At 44.2% G+C, this 22,774-nt stretch overlaps 1 protein-coding gene across 5 annotated transcripts in view; it reads left to right on the top strand.

The window, feature by feature from the left end:
- The first annotated feature begins 1,341 nt into the window (after positions 1 to 1,341).
- Positions 1,342 to 22,774, top strand: part of LOC129016222 (BOS complex subunit NOMO1) — a 61,375-nt gene continuing 39,942 nt past the window's right edge. For 4 of the 5 annotated variants that reach the window (XM_054455386.2, XM_054455384.2, XM_054455385.2 and 1 more), the window contains exons 1-9: positions 1,364 to 1,631; positions 5,660 to 5,749; positions 8,615 to 8,660; positions 11,917 to 12,017; positions 13,816 to 13,922; positions 16,139 to 16,211; positions 19,189 to 19,341; positions 20,231 to 20,368; positions 20,702 to 20,791. In XM_054455386.2, coding sequence (XP_054311361.1) covers positions 1,467 to 1,631; positions 5,660 to 5,749; positions 8,615 to 8,660; positions 11,917 to 12,017; positions 13,816 to 13,922; positions 16,139 to 16,211; positions 19,189 to 19,341; positions 20,231 to 20,368; positions 20,702 to 20,791 — 963 coding nt within the window. In that variant the 5' untranslated portion in view covers positions 1,364 to 1,466. Of the gene's footprint in view, positions 1,632 to 5,659; positions 5,750 to 8,614; positions 8,661 to 11,916; positions 12,018 to 13,815; positions 13,923 to 16,138; positions 16,212 to 19,188; positions 19,342 to 20,230; positions 20,369 to 20,701; positions 20,792 to 22,774 lie in introns of all 5 variants that reach the window. The other variant, XM_054455383.2, reaches the window with a different exon arrangement.

Genomic DNA, 22,774 nt, shown 5'->3' with positions numbered 1-22,774 from the left:
TTCCCTTCATTCCCTCCTTGCCCCCATGAAGGTTTGACTACTGTATAGTTTGAACCTGTGCTTGTTAGTTGTTTATTGCTTAAGTTTTAGCCACAATGGCAAATTGCAGCGGGAAATCCAGTCTTACTTTCTCATTTAGAAACAAAATACAAAACCTATCAAAATAAAGCACTAGCTTTTTTTTTTTTTGAGACAAAATGGAAGAAATCCTAATATTAGGTTAGAAAAGCAATTTTTTTGGTGTATTATTACTTTTTTTTTTTGAGACGGAGTATTGCTGTGTTGCCCAGGCTGGAGTGCAGTGGTGCGATCTCGGCTCACTGCAAGCTCCGCCTCCCGGGTTCAGGCCATTCTCCTGCCTCAGCCTCCCGAGTAGCTGGGACTACAGGCGCCTGCCACCACGCCCGGCTAATTTTTTATATTTTTAGTAGAGACGGGGTTTCACTGTGTTAGCCAGGATGATCTCGATCTCCTGACCTCATGATCTGCCCGCCTCGGCCTCCCAAAGTGCTGGGATTACAGGCGTGAGCCACTGCGCCCAGCCTCTTTGGTGTGTATTTTGATGTGGTGACTGGTAGTTAAATTCAGTGTACATATGAATTCACTCTTGGGACAAAATACGCTGGATTTGAACTTATTTTCAGGCAAATCATGTTTCATCTTGCAGAGCTAATTCCAAGTATACTGACTGCATGCACTTTTTGCTTAGGGGAAGAAAACGCATCAAAATTTGTTTCTAGGCATATGTTATTAGAGCTAGGATTAAAATAAATCTTACATACTTTCTTTAATATGCTAACATTAACACGTTTTGCTTAAAAAAGTATCGATCATTTATCATGGAAAAATACACCAGCTTACACAAATTCCTAAAGCGTTTTTCGTGTGTGTGTGTGTGTGTGGGTGCGTGCGTGCGTGTGTGTAGAGATGGGGTTTCGCCATATTGCCCAGGCTGGTCTCGAACTCCTGGACTCCAGCGATCTACCCACTTCAGCCTCCCAAATTGCTGGGATTACAGGCGTGAGCCACACACCCGGCCCTAAAGATTTTTGTGAGATTATATATTTTACCTGCGAAATATACGGGTCAGAAAGATTTGAGAAAGTTGTTAGATAATTCCACCAACAAAAATCTCTCATCCTTTCCAGCTGTGATGGTGAATTCTAAAGTAGAATTCATCTTTGGAGCTTCTCCCTGTAGGCATGCACCTTGCGTTGCACCTGCCAGATGTTGCGCGGAGTCCTCCAGGCCTCTAGAAGGCAGAGATGGTCTCGTTTCCTTGCCGAGCATGCGCGTTAGTTCTCTCTTCTGGGGCTGTGCGCGTGGGGTCGAAGCGCGCGTGCGCGGCGGCGGCTGGCGGCGGCGGTGGGGCGGGGCCTGGGCGGAGGAGGAAGGAGCCTGCAGCTTGCGGTGTGAGGGGCGGGACCCGGCTGCCTGCGGAGGGTCTAGCTGGGGGAGGTCGGGCCATGCTGGTGGGCCAGGGCGCGGGGCCGCCGGGGCCCGCGGTGGTCGCCGCCGCGATGGTGCTGCTGCTGAGCGGCGTGGGGCCGGCGCACGGCTCGGAGGACATCGTGGTGGGCTGCGGTGGCTTCGTCAAGTCGGACGTGGAGATCAACTACTCGCTCATCGAGGTGAGCGCCCGCCCCGCCGCCCGGCGGCGAGTCGCCGAGCCGGTGGTTCAGCCTCTCTGGGCCGCGCTGGCCTCCTCTCTGACACCGGGCGGTGTGGAGTCCTTGGAGCCCTTACCTCTTCCGAGGCTATGCTGTCCGCGGGCTCCCTGCAGCCCCTCCCCAGTCGCGCTGGAGGGGAGGTTCTTATCATGGAGTCGTCTAAGGACTGAGGGGTGCCAGACCTCAGGTTCTTCAAAACCCGGACTCCAGATCCTCAAAACCCAGACCCCAAATTCCCTGGAGCCCAGACTCCATTTCTTTAAAACTTAGACCTGAGATCTCCTCGAATCAGACCCCCTGAAACTCAGATTTCCCCAAACCTATATTCCAGAACCTAGAGACCACATGTCTTATCCCCCAAACTCCACAGCCCAGAACCCCCCGAAGTTTTAATCCACTGCTTCTCCAAACCCCGCGGCATGATTTTAAAGGGCATCAATTCCCATCCCATAGATTCTGACCTAGTAGATCAGTATTGGCAACCCTGGGGCCGGAAAGCTATTTTTTATTTCTCCCGCTCCCCTCCACCTCTGAAAATGGAGAGTTGCCAGCTGCCCTGCTTGCCTTAATGAGTAGTTACTGGAATTACCCTAGAGATTTGTGCTGAAGGTTTTTTTTCTTTTTTTTTTTCAATTAAGTTGTAAATTCCTGTTAAATGTTTATCAGCCCGGTGGGATTATGACCCAGAAAGGTTCCTGTAAAGAGGAAAGGGATGGATGGAGGTAGGGGCAGAATGTCATTTGTCCGGGTAGATGGGAGGGGACCAGAGCAAGGCCTGGGCCTCATTTTTGGGAGGAGATTTATGGTGGGGTAGGACAAGGAAGAGGAAAAGAGCAGGTGCCTCGGAGGTAATTTAGGAGAAAACGAAGGAAGAGGCTGGGAAATGCCGGAGAGAGGGATTGGGGAATAAGACGCCAAAGAAAGCACCTTTGAGCTGTTCCAGGGCTGGCAGTGAAGGGTGAAGCACTGTATTCTGCAAAGCGGGTTGCTGAGGATTGGGGGAGGGGTAGGGAGTCAGTTCCACACCCCACTAGCTCTGCGAGCTACCCTTGCTCAAGGTCTCAGTTTTTGTGCCTATAGGATGGTGTTGGGAGAGAAACAGTGGAACCCAGTAGATATATTTCCTTAACAAGCAGATCGTGATCTTCTTCAAGGCCCCCTTGTTTGCTGCTTTTTCAGTCTGAAGAGGTCAGAGGTCAGGCATTGAATGAATCTACCCATTGGCAGCGGAAGGGCTCCTAGGATTTCCTGAGTACATGTTTCTGGGTGCCCATGCCACCTCCTAGGTCTGCGTTGGGGACAGGGCACGTTCAGGGTGGCATGGCTGTAGACGGCACAGGGCATTTCAGAAGCTGCCCGGTAAGTCCTCTTGGACCTTGTAGTTTCCAGGGGTTCTGGAAGGAAGGAAAAGACAAGCACTCCCCTCCACCCTCACCCTTATACAAATAGTGACCTTGAGAGCAGAGAGCAGGTTTTGTGACCCATTTTGAAGTGTGTTCCTTAAGCCCAAGGGCTGCCTGTCCAGATGGTCTGGGACACTCATTCTTTTGTAATTCTGATTCTGAAATCAGACATTTCATACTGGCCATCTTGATGTAGATTACATTGCCATCCTGTGCCCTGATTGTACTTTATGAAAGATGTAGAAATAATCATGATATTTCACGGTTATTTCTTGATTGTGTTTTTTGTGTTCCTATGCAACTGCCATCATTCTTCTCCAGCTTTCTCCCATCCTGGGTGTTTTTACATCATGTTCACTGAGTCAACAACTATTTACTGAGCCCCGGCACATACTGAAGCCTTGTCCCCGGTGTGGATATAGCAGTACAGTGAACAGAACAGACAAAACTCCATACTCTCATGAGACTGACATTTTGTTCTCTAACAGGGACCTTACTGTTAAAAAAAAAAAAATTATACCGGTTGCTAATACTTTAACAGTCAGGAGGTTTCACATTAAAAACTGGATTCTTTATTTCTCTGGAAAACCAGCCAATCTTTAGGCTGCCACACTTGGCTTGGGTTTTGTAGTGATCTGAATCCTTTTGGATGAATGCCCCTTGATGTTGCCTCCCTAACCCCTCTAGGCTGGTGAATTTCCAGTCCCTGCCTTAAATGCATGCATCTGAATCCCTTTGTCACCTGTAGCAAATTCACTGAGTACCTAGAGTAAGCAAGACATTGTCTCAGGCACTGGAGAATGAAGTTGTGGTCACTGCCCTCAGAGAACTTTACATACAGGCCTAACCTTATTTCACACGAGTCCTTTCCGAAATGTTCAAATGTTCGTGTTATGAGTTAGTCACTTCTTAGCTGGTGAGATTCGACTGTTTCATTGCAGCTCGTGTCATGGTTTGTTTCATGGTCATAGAGCATTAGCATTTTGGAGGTGAGGCTTTTAGATGCATCAGACCCAACTGCTTCCTTTTACAGACATGGAAACTGAGCCTCAGAGTGGTTGAGCTGTGCAGGTACATTTAGGAAATTTTCCTTGAGCCCAGTATGTTCCCTACGTATTACACTGAGTTGCCTTTTTCTTCAGAGAGAGATATTCAATAGTAATACAAACTGCTTTTTCCATTTTATTTATTTTATTTTGGTTTATTTTGAGGCAGGGTCTCACGCTGTTGCTCAGGCTGGAGTACAGTGGCACCATCATAGCTCACCAAAGCCTCTGACTCCTGGCCTCAAGCAATCCTCCTGCCTCAGCCTCCTGAGTAGCTGAAGCTACAGGCACGTGCCATCATGCCTAGCTAATTTTTTTTCTAGTAGGGATGAGGTCTGGCTATGTTGTCCAGGCTGGTCTTGAACTCCTGGGCTCAAGTGATCCTCCTTCTTTGGCGTCCCAAAGTGCTGGGATTACAGGCATGAGCCACCATGCCTGGCTGCAACTGATTTTTCTTTGAATCCATATTCTGTAGCAAGTGCTCAATATGCGTTGATGTGAATCTGTACAACCACATGAAAAGGAGTGGCTCTGTGTCTACACCTGAAGAAACCGAACATGAGCTTGCCCAAGGCCACGCAACACGTGGAAGACTCAGATGGTATTTGGGCATCTTACTGGGTTAACACTTTGTGTCTGGTAATGCTCGGAATGTAAGAGTTTTAGAGAGTCCTTGAAGAGAGGACAGATATTAAGTATCTTTTTAGTCTCTTTTTCTTCTGAGAATGAAAGTAATGAGAAAATTAAGTTTCTAGATGAATGTTGCTCCAAGTATTTCAAATTATTCAGAGTTAGTAAGGAAGATTTCTGGCCCTCATTCCAGACCTTTAGTTGAGAAATAGAGATGGGCCCCAGGAATTTGCAATTTATTTTACTTTATTTTATTTTTTTATTATTCTTTTTGAGACAGAGTCTTGCTCTGTCTCCCAGGCTGGAGTGCTGTGGCATGATCTTGGCTCACTGTAAACTCCGCCTCCTCAATTCAAACAATTTTCTTGCCTCAGCCTCCCAAGTAGCTGGGACTACCGGTGCCTGCCACCATGCCTGGGTAACTTTTTTTGTATTTTTAGTAGGGACAGGGTTTCACCTTGTTGGCCAGGCTGGTCTCAAATTCCTGACCTCAAGTGATCCGCCCACCTCAGCCTCCTGAAGTGCTGGGATTACAGGCATGAGCCACCGTGCCCAGCCAGGAATTTGCATGTTAACAAGCACCTTACTAATGGCAAAGTTTGCAAATTTGTTTGAGACCCAGAAACTTACACGAGCAACCTAGAGACAGCCACTAAAATAAACAGAAAAGCATTGAAAAATAAGGCATTGTAATAGGCTGTAGGTGGTTTCTAATCTGAAGAACATTGAGTCACATGATTTGGGAGAGAGTTTGTTGATTTCCCTCTGTCCCCAATAATGCCCGTGTTGAAAGCTGGCATACGATAGGTCCTCAGTGAATGTATACTGACTGAGTGCATTCAGGTGTAACATATGTAGTTAATTCCCAAAGGCAATGTTATGATTTCTGTTTTCCTTCCTTCCTTTCCAGATAAAGCTGTACACCAAGCATGGGACTTTGAAATACCAGACAGACTGTGCCCCTAATAATGGTTACTTTATGATCCCTTTGTATGATAAGGTAAGAGGAGACTGCTTGTCACTTATGATGGGAAGTCACTAGTGTGCCTCACCAGGCTGCATTAACCATGCCCTTTCCTACACTAGCAAATGCTCATCTGTTTTGTAAATTATTAGTGGAATATGGTAATCCTAGCCACATTCGGAGGGAGACAACTTACAAACTGCCTTGATGAACACAGTGCCTCTCTGTGTCTTTAGGGCCATTTGGCAATGTCTAGAGATGTTTTTGTAGTGACATCTGTGGCTGTGCGCTACAGTTACCCAGTGAGTAGTGGCCAGGCGTGGAGCTAAATGTGCTACAGTGCTGCCTACGACAGCCCAGATGTCAGTAGTGCCAGGGTTGAGAAACTCTGATTTCATGGAACCCGGTACTTGCAAGCAGCTTAAAGTATTGTTAAAACAATTGTACAAGTAATACATGAATTCATGAACTTTGTGAAAAAAAGAGTCAAGATCTTTAGAAGTATGTGAAATAAATTTGTACCCTTTTCTCTCCAATTTTACCTCCCTCTGTAGTGATAACCTCTGATAATCTGATAAAGGTTTTTTTTTTTTTTTTTCTTCTTTTGAGATGGAGTCTCGCTCTGTTGCCCAGGCTGGAGTGCAGTGGCGTGATCTTGGCTCACTCCAACCTCCACCCCCCAGGTTCAAGCCATTTTCCTTCCTCAGCCTCCCGAGTAGCTGGGATTACAGGCACCCACCACTACACCCAGCTAATGGCTAATGTTTTATATTTTTAGTAGTGACGGGGTTTTGCCATGTTGGCCAGGCTAGTCTCTAACTCCTGACCTCAAGTGAACCACCTGCCTCAGCCTCCCAAAGTGCTGGGATTACAGGTGTGAGCCGCTGTTTCCGGCCCTCTTATAAAATTTTGATGTGCATCCTAACAGATTGCTTTCTATTTATAGTTATTCACATATCCATGGGTACACATGCATATGCATATATGCAAATACAAATACACACAAGCACACATGCACATAGATGTGTATCCACAAACACCTCTATCTATACAATCCCATCCTCCCACATATAAACCTTTTATTTGGAAATACAGATTCATAGGAAGTTGCAAAAATAGTCAATATACATAGTTTTGATTTTGATATATTTTTTAATACAAATGAAATCAAACAATAGGATTTATTCTGCAGTTTCATTTTTTCCCGTGTTAATGCTTTCAATACCAGAGGGACATTTGGTTTTTTCCTCTTGTATGCTTTCAACATTAGCATAGATAGATCTACTACCTTTTTTTTTTTTTGAGACAGAGTCTCACTCTGTCAGCCAGGCTGGAGTGCAGTGGCGCGATCTCGGCTCACTGCAGCCTCTGCCTCCTAGGTTCCAGTGATTCTTCTGCCTCAGCCTCACAAGTAGCTGGGATTACAGGCACCCACCACCATGCCCAGCTAATTTTTTTTTTGTATTTTTAGTAGAGATGGGGTTTCACCATGTTGGCCAGGCTGGTTTTGAACTCCTGACCTCAGGTGATCTGCCCACCTCAGCCTCCCAGAGTGCTGAGATTACAGGCATGAGCCACCATGCTCGGCCTACTGACTTCTTTTTAATCGCTGCATAGTGTGTCAGAGTCTAACCCAAACTGTAATTTATTTAACTACTTGGACATACAGACTTTCTCCAATTTTAAAATAATGGTAATTTTAAAATAACACACCAGGAAATATTCTTGAACTTAACTCTTCATCTAGAGTGCATAGGATTGATTTCTAGAGATGGACTAGCTGGGTCTGTCCTGAAATCTATTATTAATTAATTTTTAAATAGTATCAGTATCAGTCTCAAGAAACCAGGAGGCCGGACGTGGTAGCTCATGCCTGTAATCCTAGCACTTTGGGAGGTTGAGGCAGGTGGATCGCCTGAGCTCAGGAGTGTGAGAGCAGCCTGGGCAACATGGTGCAACCCCGTCTCTACTAAAATACAAAAAAATTAGCCGGTGTCATGTGCATGCCTGTAGTCCCAGCTACTCGGGAGGCTGAGGCAGGAGAATCGCTTGAACCTAGGGGACGGAGGTCGCAGTGAGCCGAGATCGCACCACTTCACTCCAGCCTGGGCAACAGAGCGAGACTCCATCTCAAAAAAAAAAAAAAAAAAAAGAAACCAGGGTTGATAAGTAAAATCTAGTTTTATTTATTGAATTAATGAGTTATTGTGTTGTTTAGAGACAGGCTCTCCCTCTGCTGCCCATGCTGGAGTACAGTGGCACAATTATGCTTCACTGCAGCATTGACCTCCTGGTCTCAAGTGATCCTCCTGCCTCTTCCTCCTGAGTAGCTAAGACTGTAGGCGCCTGCCCACCACACCCAGCTAATTTTTTAAGAACATTTTTTGTACAGATGGGGTCTTGCTATGTTGCTTAGGCTGATCTTGAACTCCTGGCCTCAAGTGACCCTCCTGCCTTGGCCTCCCACAGTGTTGGGATTATAGGTGTGAGGTACTGTGCCTGGCCAAATCTAGTTTTAAGAGGTGACTTTACTTCCTGAAGATACATGCTAACTTGTGCAACTGTAAGCATGTGAGGGCTTAATGGGAGACTCAATTAATAGAATTATAGTATGTTTAGTATTAAAAGACAGTGAGTGGCTGAACCTAGTGTCTTTGGAACTCACGAATGGGCTTCAGCACTGTCTTCTGATTGTTTAGATGAAAACTTCCGGTGTTCAGCTTCAGCTTGTAGCATCTGAAGAGAAATCACAGTGCTCAGTACCATTTAGAAGAACAAGGCTTACTCTTAGAATTTCATTTCTGGTGTAAAAATTTTAGATTAAATGATAACACTAAACTAAATTAAGCCAGAGTCACAATTCTCATTTCTTGAAATTACATTTTCTTTTTTTCCTTTTAGGGGGATTTCATTCTGAAGATTGAGCCTCCCCTAGGGTGGAGTTTTGGTAAGTTAATTGAATCACTAGACATTCTTTGTAAAAGATTAGATGATATGCCAAATATTAATTTAGGCTAGCAGAGTGCATAAACTATTAAAATATTAAGGATCATTTCCAGTATGGAAGACGGTTTGTATTCCTCCCCTCCCTGCCCCCATCACTCTGGTTTAGTTCAGATTTACCTTAATCTACCTTAAGACTTTCTGTCACCTTTGAAAAATAGACATCTTTTCTTCTACCTTTCTGGAAACTCTTCCCTTGCAGTTTCACTCGTTACATGTCCGTAGAACAGTGTAGAAATCAAGAGTGGGGACTTGGTTCCTGTCCCAGGATGGCTCTTTTTTAGCTCCCTCAGTTTTTTCATTTTTTGTGGAATTAATTGAAACATTTAAAGATTGTGAGATTTGTCATAAAAATCCAGATTTATGTCCCACGAGATGAGAAGACTGTCAGCCTTAAGCCTTACCAGTTAAATAACCTTGGGCAAGTTACTTGCCCTGTATCAGCCTGGCTCCTCACTGTCCAGCCAGGGTAGTTATAGTCCCTGCCCCACTGGGTACTTGGAGGATTAATAAACCAATACTGAGTGTTCAGAGTGCCTGGAACGTAATTAGCAAGTACTCAGTATTCAGAAACAGCCCTTCTGCACACATCCCAAGAAAAGCTCTAAACTTTCCTCATATAACTGCCTTCAAGCATAGCTGGAGAGTTGGGGATGGGGTTGAGATCAGAAGAGAGGGTCTGTTTTGATGTAGTTTACATTTTTGAAGAGGAGAGACTCTTGATGTTTCAGTAGAGCAGGTGTGGGTGACCCCATTCCATGGCTTGGGGAGAGGAGTAGGGATCACTGTTGTTGATATCAGGCTTGCTTGTGCATTAGACAAGGAAGAATTTAACACCTGCCATCACCAAGGCTAAAATGAAGCTTACGCAGCTGACAGCTAATTTGGCTCTGTGAGAGCAGCTCTTTTATCATTTTGTAGTCAGGGGTAGGGCGGGGTGGGGGTGCCTGGCTGGTACGTTCCAGAAAGCTGGAGAGGAATGCAGCCCTGCTCATGGCCAAAGCAGAAGTCCAGATTGGTGGCCTGGAGGAGTGTTGTGTTTGCCACCCCCCACCCTACCCCCAACTGGTGCTGTTGATAAGCTTTTTAATTGAATTATACTTTCAGAAAAGTGCCTTGGATGAATTTTCACTGAGTGAACACACCCATGTATCCACCATCCAGATGATGAGATAGCACTTCACCAGCACCCCAGAAGTCCCCATCCTGGGTGCTCATTAGCCATCCAGCCCCACCCTCCAGGTGACCACCACCCTGACCGTCTACAAATTAGAGATCCATTTGTTCTGTTTTGAACTTTATACAAATGCAATCATGCAGGGTACTTTTTAATATCTGGTTTCTTTCACTCAACATTATGAGCTTTATCTGTATCATTGGTAGCTTTAGTTCATTCTCTTTGCTGTTCAGAATTCTGATGCATAAATATAAAATTATTTATATTTTATAAAATATATTTTATTTTATTTATTTTTTTCTTTTTTTTGAGACTGAGTCTTGCTCTGTTGCCCAGGCTAGAGTGCGATCTCGGTTCACTGCAACTTCTGCCCGGGTTCAAGCAATTCTTGTGCCTCAGCCTCCTGAGTAGATGAGATTACAGGTGCTCACCACTACACCTGGCTAATTTTTGTATTTTTAGTAGAGATGGGGTTTCATCATGTTGACCCAGGCTGGTCTCGAACTCCTGACCTCAAGTGATCTGCCCGCTTTGGCCTCCCAAAGTGTTGGGATTATAGGCATGAGCCACCACGCCTGGCCTATATTTACATTTTATGTTCATATTTTGTATCAGTGATCTCTTCTACTGTTGATGGCCATTTGAGTTGCTTCCCAATTTTGGCCACTAAGAGTAGTGCTCCTGCGAACATTCTTGTATGTATATTTTGATACATGTGTGTCTGCATTTTTGCTGAATATATCACAGGTGTAAAGTTGCTGAGCCATAGAGTTGATACGTGCTCAGCTTTAGGTGTTTGCAAACATTCAAAGTGGATGCACCAGTTTCTGTTCTTCCAGCAGTGTACAAGGGTTTCCATTGCTCCACATCCTAACCTACACTTGGTATAGTCAGTTTTTTTAATTTTAGCACTTCTGGTGGGGGTGTGGTATTATCTCACTGTGGCCTTGATTTACATTCCTCTGATGGCCAATGAGGTTGCACACCTTTTCGTATGTTTATGTTTATTTGCCATGGGCTAGCTATTTTTGTAAGATTCCCGTTCAAGTCTTTTGCCCATTTTTTATTGGAATCTTTGTGTGTGTGTGTGTGTGTGCATGTATGCGTGCAAGCATGTGTGTAATTCATCTTACCTGAAAATCTCATCTCATGGTTTTCCATTTTTTTCGCTACTCATTACTCCACATTCTTCCTAACCTTTCAAAAACTCAACCCCTATTATGATGAACTCTTCAGTTAAAAAATGGAGTTAATTGCTGATATTGAAAAATCAAAAGATGGTATATAAAATCCAGATTTCCAGTTTTTCGGAGAAGTTGGAAGCTCTGGCAAAGCATGGCAGTGGTTGGCAGACTGGAGTGGCGATTGTCTCCTTTCAATTTGCCACAGTCCCCCTGAGGATGCTCCGCTCGCTTCGAACCCATGAGGCCCCTGTGGCCTTGGAGTTTGTGGTCCTGGTTTAACATGGCTGAGCTCATGTACTTGGTCAGAGAACAGATCCGGAGCCAGACTTTTAGGGTTGAATTGGGGTTCTGTCACTCAGAAGCTCTGTGATCTTTGGAGCTCCTTTAACCTTTTTGTGCCTCAATTTACCCCTCAGTAAATTGCAGCTATTACTGCTGTCTCTTAAGATAATTGTGAGGATTAAAGGCACTCAGCACAGTGTCTGGTCGGTGATGAGCATTCAGGAAATAAAATTATTTGGTGCTCACTGAATTTTCACTGAAACTCTGAGATATAACTTAGCTGAAAGGCTGTTGTAAAATTATTTTATACTCTAAACATGAGTTCCCTCTGGGGCAGGAAACCAGGAGGCTAGGGGGATGGGGTGAGAGGGAGACTTTTCCCAGAATACTTTTTTGTACCTTTGGGTTTGGAAACACACGAGTGTATTAAGTGTTCAAAGGTAAAATGAAATCTGAATAATAAGAATACGTTCTACTTAGACAGGTTCACTGTACCCCAAAACTAAGCTTGCCTCTGTGTCTTGTGCCCCCGTTTCCTCCCCTGCTTCGTTCCTCAGAGCCGACGACCGTGGAGCTCCATGTGGATGGAGTCAGTGACATCTGCACAAAGGGCGGGGACATCAACTTTGTCTTCACTGGGTTCTCTGTGAACGGCAAGGTTTGTCTTTGGAACTTGATTATTTTTCCTGTTCACTCTATAATGTATACTAAATCCTTTTTTAAAAAAATGCAGGATATTTTAACCTGGGGCCTTTGATCCCACAGGGGACCCATGGATAAGTGGCAAGAGAACCTGTGAACTCTGTACTTCATCCTGTGTAGAACACAGCAGGTGTATTTGGGAGTGAGATTGAGGTTGCTGGTCATCCCTTCTGCTCCCAGAGCATAGGCTGTTCGTGTTTTTATTTTTTTATTTTTTTATTTTTTGAGACAGGGTCTTGCTTTATTGCCCAGGCTGGAGTGCAGTGGCGCAATCTTGACTCACTGCAGCCTCCACCTCCCAGGTTCAAGTGATTCTCCTGCCTCACCCTCCCGCTGCCTCACCCTCCCGAATAGCTAGGATTACAAGTGTGTGCCACCATGCCTGGCTGATTTTTGTATTTTCAGTAGAGACGGGCTTTCGCTATGTTGGCCAGGCTGGTCTCAAACTCCTGACCTCAGGTGATCTGCCCGTCTCCACCTCCCAAAGTGCTGGGATTACAGGTGTATGCTGTGCACCCAGCCGCTGTTAGTGTTTATGCCAGGGATGGCCTTTTACAGGGATGCCGAGTTGGAAGGACGCACTCCCTAAGCCTTTTGGCATCTTGCTGTCCCTGTGGGTGAACTGAAGTCAGCTTCTTGCAGAGAGAACGTGCATCTGCTTCTGCCACTCACCTGAGAGGATTCCCATCATTTAAATTCTGAGATTTTTTTGGACCACCGTGGTGGTGTGGATTTAGAGTGCTAATGGGTGTGTGCCCCAGCTCCTGCGATTCAGATTCTCAGGGGAGAGTCGTTTTTCCTCCACCCGCCCTGTGCCTGAGGTTGAGATGTGCTTCCTTCCTTTCTGTCCTTTTCTTCATGATGGGCTTCTTTCTCCTCTACCTTTGCGGTGAGGGGGAGGCCCTTCCGTCCCAGCTGTATGTGTGGGCTTCTTTTTAGAGATGGGGATCTTGGATAATTTTTTCTTTCTCAATGGTTTGCAAAATAATGGTGAATCTTTTTTTTTAATTTTAATTTTAATTTTTTTTTGAGACAGAGTCTTGCTCTGTGGCCTAAGCCGGAGTGCAGTAGCGCAATCTCTCTCACCGCAACCTCCACCTTCTGGGTTCGAGCAATTCTCCTGCCTCAGCCTCCCCAGTAGCTGGGATTACAGGCGTGTGCCACCAGACCCAGCTAATTTTTATATTTTTATTTTTATGTATGTTTACTTAATTATTTTTTTTAAGATGGAGTCTCCCTCTCCTGCCCAGGCTGGGGTGCAGTGGCGCGATCTCAGCTTACTGCAACCTCCGCCTCCTGGGTTCAAGTGATTCTCCTACCCCAGCCTCACGAGTAGCTGGGGTTACAAACATGTGCCATGATGCCCAGCTAATTTTTGCATTTTTAGTTGAGACAGGGTTTCACCATGTTGGCCAGGCTGGTCTCAAACTCCTGTCCTCAAGTGATCTGCCCGCCTCAGCCTCCCAAAGTGCTGGGATTACAGGCGTGAGCCACCACACCTGGCCAGACCAATAATGGTGAATCTATAACTGACGATGTCTTAGATTCATTGAAATAGAGTCTTATTTTACTGTTACTGTTCCCTCTCCTACCTCATCCCCAGGAAACATATCCATGATTTATATCATCTTTTCAATGGGATTCTTGACCCAAAGAAGGTTCCTGGCTCCACCTGGGAGTTGTAAGCAGGACTGCCAGTGCTTTGAGAGGAGGTTGCTTTGCTGGGTGGGCCCTAACCTTCTTCTCCATGGCAGGTCCTCAGCAAAGGGCAGCCCCTGGGTCCTGCGGGAGTTCAAGTGTCTCTGAGAAACACTGGGACCGAAGCAAAGATCCAGTCCACAGTTACACAGCCTGGCGGAAAGTGAGTAGCATCCTGTCTCTCAGTGTTGCCTTAGAGCCAGACTCTGACAGGGGTCATGGAGCTGGGTTTGGGAGTTTGGATTCAGGGAGTTCTCGGTTCAGATCCTGATTCAGCCTCTTAACTTTGGGTGAATTCATGCCCCTCAGAGTGCTGAGTTCCCCACACGTGAAATGGAATCCATTTGACCCATCTTGCCTAGCATTGATGGGATGGTTAAATATGAGTTTATACTGGCCAGGCACATTGGCTTGCGCCAATAATCCGAGCACTTTGGGAGGCCAGGATGGGAGGATCACTTGAGTTCCAGAGTTCGAGACCAGCCTGGACAACACAGGGAGACTCGATCTCCACAAATAATTTAAAAAATCATATCAAGCAGTGTCCCATGGGGGAAAAAAATTAGCTGGGTGTGGTGGCATGCTCCTGTGGTCCCAGCTACTCGGTAGGCTGAGGCAGGAGGATTGCTTGAGCCTAGAAGGTTGAGGCTGCAGTGAGCCGTGATCATGTGCCACTGTGCTCCAGCCTCGGCAATAGAGCAAGACCCTGTCTGAAACAAAAAAAGAGTTAATATCCATGAAGCACCTGCTTCAAGGCCTGGGGCTTAGTGGGTCTTCATTTAGCAGCTCAGCCTGGCTCTGGAGCCTGCCAACCTGGGCTTGAATCCCAGCTCCCCCATTTGCTGGCTGGTTGACCTAGGGCAAGTTCCTTAACCCCTCTGTGCCTCAGTTTCTTCTTTGTAAATGAAGATAATTGTGGAACCTATCTCCTAAGTTTACTGGAAAGATGAAATTAATATTATTACTTCAAGCTGCCTGGCATATTAGCTCAAATAGGTTAGCTCAGTTAAGATTAGAAAAAATCATTATCATTATTATATCAAAACTGTTTTGTAGTTGGAACTGATGCCTAGCTGACCTTGCTGAGTCAGATTTAAAGCATTTATTTAATGGATATATATAGTTGAGTTGTAAATGTTAACAGGTATGCCAAGATTAATACCAGAATAGTTCAAACTGATAATTCCGAAAGCGTTCAAATCATTAGTAACTCCATTAATATACAAACTGACTAAATTGCAAAATAGAAGTTTATAATGAGTCTGTCAGTAAGTTATTCAATTTTAAAGTTATTATTGTTGAAACTAGTTTTCATTTTTGAAATAACATTTACTTCTGCTTCACTGGTGCCTCTCCAGCCCTGGTGTGTAGCAGGAATATGGAGCTGTAATTTTTTCTCTGGGCTAGTAGTTTGGTGTTGACCTTACTAGAAAAAAATAGTGTCTAGAGCCTTCTGAATACCTTTCATCTGCACTAACTGAAACAATGAAACGTGTAGCACTGGGCTATTATGAAAATGAAATAGAAGCTCAATCTTACCGATACTTTGTAATAACGTGATTTCCAAGCCCTATCCAGTTATTACAGGCAAGATTTGACATAATAAAATACCACAGAAGAAGAAATCAAATGCGTTTTCTAGTTCATTTCACTGGACTTAGCCTTCTAATTTGTCAGTCGCCTTACAAATTTGAAGGGATAAACATGTTAGTATACTGGCAGCAGCATTTCCAGCTTTAGCTCGGCTCACTCTGGTGTTAGTCTGTCTACGGCTAGTAGAGTAATTTTCATCAGCTACTGGTTTCTTATCTCAGTTCCTTTGTGCAAAAACCCAGAATGACTTATCTGTGTTTCTCTAAAGGCTTTTTTCTGGGATTCAAAGCTTGTCATAGTTTACCCTGCCCTGTGTCATTTGCATCATCTTGGGTCAGCGTCTCCCTCAGCCTGTGCATCTGTTCTGTTCTTTTCACCCCACTTCTCCCTTCCCATGTGTTTCCTTGGACACTTCTGTCCCCTTCTCCTTGTCAGTTCATGCCTGTCACCTCTGTGAAACCCAGTCGAATGTTCTGTGACTGATCCCTGCTGTGCTACAAGGATTGGTTTTATGCCAGAAATCCTTGAGATTAAGGGAGATGTAAGCACTCCTCCTTTCTATCAGCACATGGAGCACCCCTCTTGGCACACAGTAAGTGCTCAATAAGCACTCTTTTATGCACATTTGTACGGTGAAGGATTGAATTTCATTCGTGCTCATTTAACAAGCTAATGGAAGTTTGCAGTAATTCCAACATTGTTTTCTTGTGCTGCCGACATTAGTCATACAATTAGAAATACTTGGGTTGTTTGGAGAAAGTTAAATGATTATTTTTTACGTCTTAGGTTTGCATTTTTTAAAGTTCTGCCTGGAGATTATGAAATCCTCGCGACTCATCCAACCTGGGCGTTGAAAGAGGTGAGTGTGACAGCTACGTCTATTGCCATGCCAATAATATGCTGGTCTTGGGACAAATGTAGGGCTTTTCAATTTAGGATATGAAAAGAATTTATGGTTTCTCCAGGACTAGATGAAGAACCAATTGTGCTGTTGTTTAGTTTGGTGGTTATTTATAAGGTGTAACTCCTCACTGTAGCAGATGTTGCTTGTGTTAGTTTCAGTTTTAGGTGACAGTGTTGTCTTCCTGCTGTGAAATAGATCTGTTTTATTAACTATAGCTATTTTAAACTAAATCAACAACAGAAGGCCCTGATGAGATTTATTTGTTGTTCTTTTTTCAGCCTGAAACAGAAATCTGTAAATATACTAAACATTCTAGAAACTGTGGTACGCGTGCCCAAGGAGAATGTGTGAGAATGTTTATTGCAGCTTTGTTTGTAATAGCAAAATATTGTAAACAACCTAAATGCCTTTTAAGAGAAGAATGGATTGGGGTTCCATCATACAATAGGCGGCTGTATGTCAGCAGTAATGAATGAACCAGAGCTACATATATCAACGTAACTACATTTAAAAACAGAGTTGAAGGAAATATGATTTTAAATACTTGTGATAACATCATTTATGGATACAGTCTTTTTTTTTTTTTTAAGACGGAGTCTCGCTCTGTTGCGAAGACTGGAGTGCAGTGTCGTGATCTTGGCTTATTGCAACCTCCGCCTCTTGGGTTCAAGCGATTCTCCTGCCTCAGCCTCCTGAGTAGCTGGGGTTACTGGCGCCTGCCACCATGCCCAGTTAATTTTTGTATTTTTAGTAGGGACAGGGAGGATACAGTCTTATGTAGAAAAATTATGAAGACATGCATGGGAATAGCAGACACTATTCAAAATGATACTGACTTCTAGAGAAAGAGGGAGGAGGGGGACTTCGGGGTACGCCAGCATCTTGAATTGTATTTTTTTAAATTTCTTTAGCTGGTTAGAAGGTATGTAAGTGTTCTTTAGCATATCTTTTTTTGTTTGACTGAAATAGTTAATAGTCAAAGATCAAAAAAGGAACTCCACCTAAGTAGGTGAGGTTCTGTAATAGCCGTCAAAGACCAAATTAAAATAAGACTTAAGGGACATCTTGACATGTTAGCTTCTGTGTTAGTATTGAAGCTGTATCTCATTTTTGCTAAAGAAGCATTGGAATCAGTATTTCAGCTTCTACTCTATAGGTTTTATTATTTTTTTTACTCTGTAGGTTTTACGCACTTATAATTGATGATAGTTTCACACCTAGATGTCTCTTCTTACTGTTTATGACTTTTGGTTTTGGGGGTTTTTCTCTTCTGCAGCAATGTTTAAAAATATTTTATTCGAGGCTGGGCGCAGTTGCTCATGCTGTAATTCCAGCATTATGGGAGGCTGAGGTGGGTGGATCACTTGAGGTCAGGAGTTCGAGATCAACCTGGCCAACATAGTGAAACCACATCTCTACTAAAAATAGAAAAAAATTAGCCGGGAATGGTGGCATGCACCTGTAATCCCAGCTACTCGGGAGGCTGAGGCAGGAGAATGGCTTGAACCTGGGAGGTGGAGGTAGCATTGAGCCAAGATTGCACCACTGCACTGCAGCTTGGGTGACAGAGTGAGACTCCATCTCAAAAAAAAAAAAAAAAAACTTATTCGAAGTGAAAGAGCTTACACATTTATAAATAGAAGGGTTTTTAAGGTTTACATTGTATGTTAATTGTCTGCATAGAAGAATCTGAGTTTATTAATATGAGATTGGGATTTTCAAGTAAAGCATGTTGTTAGAAGTCAGGATAATGTTTATTCTCCTGGGGTGTTAGTGACCGGAAGCAAGTGTGAGGGGCACTTCTGGCTTGCTGGTGCTATTCTGTTGGGTAACCAGTGCCCAATTTGTGACAAGCCCTGTGCTGTGTGCTTAGAATATGTACACTTTTCTTTGTGTTTATTATACCTTAACAAAAATGTTTAAAAGTATACACAAATTGTGAAAAGAACAACTTAAGACAAATTAAACAGAGTTTAATTGAGCATAGAACAATTTGTTAATTGGGCAGCCCCCTGAGCCAGAATAGGTTTACAGCGACTGTGGCACTGTTGCGTGATTGGAAAGGGTTTATGGACAGAAAAAGAAGGTGACGGACAGAAAGTGGAAGTGAGGTACAGAAACAGTTGGATTGGTTACAGCCGGACGTTTGTCTTATTTGCACATGGTTTGAACAGTTGGCCACCTGTGAGTAGTTGAAGGATGGCTGCTTGAATTGGCTGAGACTTGGCAATACGTACAGAGAAACCTTTAGGCCAAACTTAAAATATGTAAGGAGGCAGCTTTAGGCTAATCTTCAGTTAACACTATATATCATTAAAAATAGAAAAAAAAGCAAAATATGCTCATTAAAAAAATTGGAACATATAGAGGAATATAAAGCAGTGGAAACGGAAATTTTGGAAGCTGGAAAAGTATACAAGTAAAATAGCACCATATAGACAAAATCATTATTATTTACATTTTGCCACATTTCCTTTCACTTCATTTTGGGCATTAAAAAATAATGATAAGCCAGGCGCGGTGGCTCACGCCTGTAATCCCAGCACTTTGGGAGGCTGAGGTGGGTGGATCACTTGAGGTCAGGAGTTCGAGACCAGCCTGGCCAACGTGGTGAAACCCTGTCTCTACTAAAAATATGAAAATTAGCCAGGCATGGTGGCGAGCGCTTGTAATCCCCGCTACTTGGGAGGCTGAGGCGGGAGAATCTCTTGAACCCAGGAGGCAGAGGTTGCAGTGAGCCGAGGTTGCGCCATTGCACTCAAGCCTGTGCTACATAGTGAGACTCCATCTCAAAAAAAAAGTGATCATACTAAATAAGCAATTTTATAGATTACATTTCCCAGTTAATATCTTAGCTTCAGCACGTCCTCATGTTGTTAGGCACTTTGCAAGTGTTTATTTTTTTACAGGTTAAAATCTTTTTCTGTTATAGGCAAGCACCACAGTGCGTGTAACCAACTCCAATGCCAATGCGGCCAGTCCCCTCATAGTTGCTGGCTACAATGTGTCTGGCTCTGTCCGAAGTGATGGGGAGCCCATGAAAGGGGTGAAGTTTCTTCTCTTTTCTTCTTTAGTAACTAAAGAGGTAAGCAAAGAAAAGAACAAAAGAGATGGTGTGAAGGGTAGGAGGGTGGGGGATTATAGACCAGAACGTACTGTTTTAAAAAATGCAGGTCTGGGTTGATTTATCATTTTAACACTTAAGAATATCGTCTGTCTCAGGCCGGGTGTGGTGGCTCATGCCTGTAATCCCAGCACTTTGGGAGGCCAAGGTGGGCAGATCACTTGAGGTCAGGAGTTTTAGACCAGCCTGGCCAACATGAAACCCCGTCTCTACTAAAAATACAAAAAAAATTAGCCTGGCATGTTGGCACGTGCCTGTAGTCCCAGCTGCGTGGGAGGCTGAGGCAGTAGAATCGCTTGAACCCGGGAGGTGGAGGTTGCAGTGAGCCGAGATCACGCCACTGTACTCCAGCCTGGGTGACAGAGTGAGAATGTCTCAAAAAAAAAAAAAAAAAAAAAAATTAGAGAATATCATGTGTCTCTGTTGACTCACAAGACATTGCACGTCTACACTGGGAGGCAGTGGTATGTGATGGAAAGTACAGAGGCTTTGAAATCAGACCTGGGTTTAAACAAATCTCAGGTTTAAACAAATGCCTCTTCCTAGCTGTGCGACACTGGGCCAGTCACATTACCTTCCTGAGCCTCCGTTTCCTTATTTGGAGAATGGTGACCCATCATAAGGAAGGACAGTCGTGTCATTTTTCCCGAGAAGACTGTGCCAGTTTTTAACTTTACAACTTGAATATCAAGATTTTTCTTCCTTTTATCTGTATTAATGTGTCTTAGATTTCAGAAATACATATATTGACATGAAACTTAAAAAAATTTTCCTATAATGTGGCTAATTGATGGTATTCAGAACATGTAAATGGAAAAGGAAGTCTTGTCTTTTTTACCCCCTGGCATAGGATGTCCTGGGCTGCAATGTCTCACCAGTGCCTGGGTTCCAGCCCCAAGACGAGAGTCTGGTGTATTTGTGCTACACGGTCTCCAGAGAAGATGGCTCGTTCTCTTTCTATTCCTTGCCAAGTGGGGGCTACACTGTGGTGAGTGAAGCAGATTTCCGTTCTGTTTATGTCTGGGACTCGCATGACACAGTAAGAGCCAGTGCTGTTTGGGTGTTAAAGGAAAAGATGGTTGGCCTGCAGTTCTCTGAACACGCTGTTAAGCAGTAACTTACTTAAGATGAGATACTCACCCCTTCGTAATAGCTACAAAAAGGGCAAGGCATCCTCTTTTCAAATCTGCAACAGTTATGATGAATGTTTCTCTTGGTCTGTCTTGAACCCCTTGTCATTTGTGGGCTGCTAGATCGATTATTGATATTGCTGATTGATCATGTTAGTGGTTCTTAGTGATGAACGGACTCTTCCTTCCAGATTCCGTTCTATCGAGGGGAGAGGATTACCTTTGATGTGGCGCCTTCCAGACTTGACTTCACAGTGGAGCATGACAGCCTGAAAATCGAGGTAAGGCTTTTCTGTCTTCTGGAGGGACAGGTGTTTGAGTTCCCATCCCTAGGCACAGGTATTGCAAACATGTTTAAAAAAAAAAAATCAATTATTTTATCTGGAAGGGCTGCTGGAAAAAGTGCAATCTGGTATTATATTCTTTCACATGATGTCCTTATCGTAGAGAGCTGGATTCCTAGTTAAATCTACTCATTCAGTGAAATATATTTATTGATTGCCAGTGACATACATTTCAGGCACCATTCCAGGACTGGGGATACAGCAGTGACCAAAAGAGGCAAAAATTCTTGTCCCTGTGGACCTCATTTTTTTTTTTTTTTTAAGATAGGGTCTCAATGTGTGGCTCAAGCTGGAGTGCAGTGGTACGATCTCATCTCACTGCACCCATTGCCTCCAGGGCTCAAGTGATCCTCCCACCTCAGCATCTTGAGTAGCTGGGACCACAGGCGCCTGCCCCCATGCCCAGCTAATTTTTGTATTTTTCTTAGAGATGGGGTTTCACCATGTTGCCCAGGCTGTTCTCTAACTCCTGGGTTCAAGTGATCTGCCTGCCTCGGCTTCCCGAAGTGTTGGGATTACAGGTGTGAGCCATCGCACCTGGCTTGACCTCACGTTCTAATGACAGGAAGGGTCAATACATGTATAGATGTATAAGTTAGAAAGTACAGTAGAAGGTGATAAGTGTTCTCTAGAAAAATAAAGGAAGAAAGGAGGTCGTACAGTATCAGGGTGGAGACAGGGGTTGCAGTTGTACATAGGGTGTTTTTGGGAAGTCCTCCCTGTGAAGGTGACATTTGAGCAACAACCCGAAGGGAAAGAACAAGAAAACCATACTTCACTCCTGCAGGAAGAGTGTGTAAGACTGAGGAAACGGCACATGCAAAGGTCCTGAGGCAGGAGTGTGCTGAAGGGTTTGAGGCACCCCAAGGAGGCCAGGGTGGCTGGAGTGGAGGGAATGAGCAAGGAAGGAGGAGGCGGAAAGAGGTTCAGGGAGGTGACAGGGCGGATTGTACAGGGCTTGGTGGGCCACTTTGCCTATAACTCTGGGTGAGAATTGGCACCACTGGAAGGTTCCTAGCGGAGGAGTGGCGTGATCCTTCTGGCAGCTGCATTGAGGAGAGTTTACAGGGCGTCGGGGTGGAAGTGGGAGACCAGTTGGGATGCCATGGCCGTAAACCAGGTGAGAACTGGCAGAGCTTGGCCCGTGGTGGTAGGAATGGGCAGTGTGATACGTGGCTTGATAAACTGCCTAGACCCTTCCATAAATGGTAAATGTGTTTTTCATCTCACTTACGTCTCCTTTAATTACAGAAGTAGAAAATGGTTACTGTAGAAAATTGGCTAGCTAGAGCAAATCCCAAAAGAAAATAACAGCCTCTCCTAAGTGGACCACCCAGTGTTAGAGTTATTGAAGCAATTATATTTTAATCATTTTCTTTTAATATTACATTTGAAAGTACTGTGTTAAAATCGCTTAAACTGGCAGAAGTGGGCCTTTAGGTCATATGCACAGTGGGGTGCAGACTCTGCATTTAAGATTCAGTGGAGTGTTTGACCGTTCTGCTGTACACTGGAGGGGAAAGAGAAGGGTAAGAAGATGAAGCCTTTACTTTGCTTCTCGTAGCTTGCAGAGAAGGATGGGGGCAGGTGAGCAGGGACAGCTATTCCCAGATTACAGCCAAACATATTTTGAAAATGATGAATGGAATTTCAGGGAATGGGGCCCTATAAGCTCCCTCAGGTCAGGAGCCGTGAGTGTCTTATTCTCTACTGTTTTCCTAACATGTGATTTAGTGCCTAGCACATAGTAGGTGCCCAGCAAAAATATTTGTTGAGTACATGTGTGAATTAATAAGTAGGTAATGCATGGAATGAAACATGTCTTTTTGGAAAGATCAAGAAGGACTACCTGTCATGTGAGACCATCACTAAGAAACCATTTGCTGAAAAAAAAATAAAAAAATAAAAAGAAGGGCTACC

This window comes from Pongo pygmaeus, chromosome 18, assembly GCF_028885625.2.
Source record: "Pongo pygmaeus isolate AG05252 chromosome 18, NHGRI_mPonPyg2-v2.0_pri, whole genome shotgun sequence".
Lineage (NCBI taxonomy): Eukaryota > Metazoa > Chordata > Mammalia > Primates > Hominidae > Pongo > Pongo pygmaeus.
Note: the sequence above shows the minus strand (reverse complement) of the source record. Positions and strands in the feature narration are given on the sequence as shown.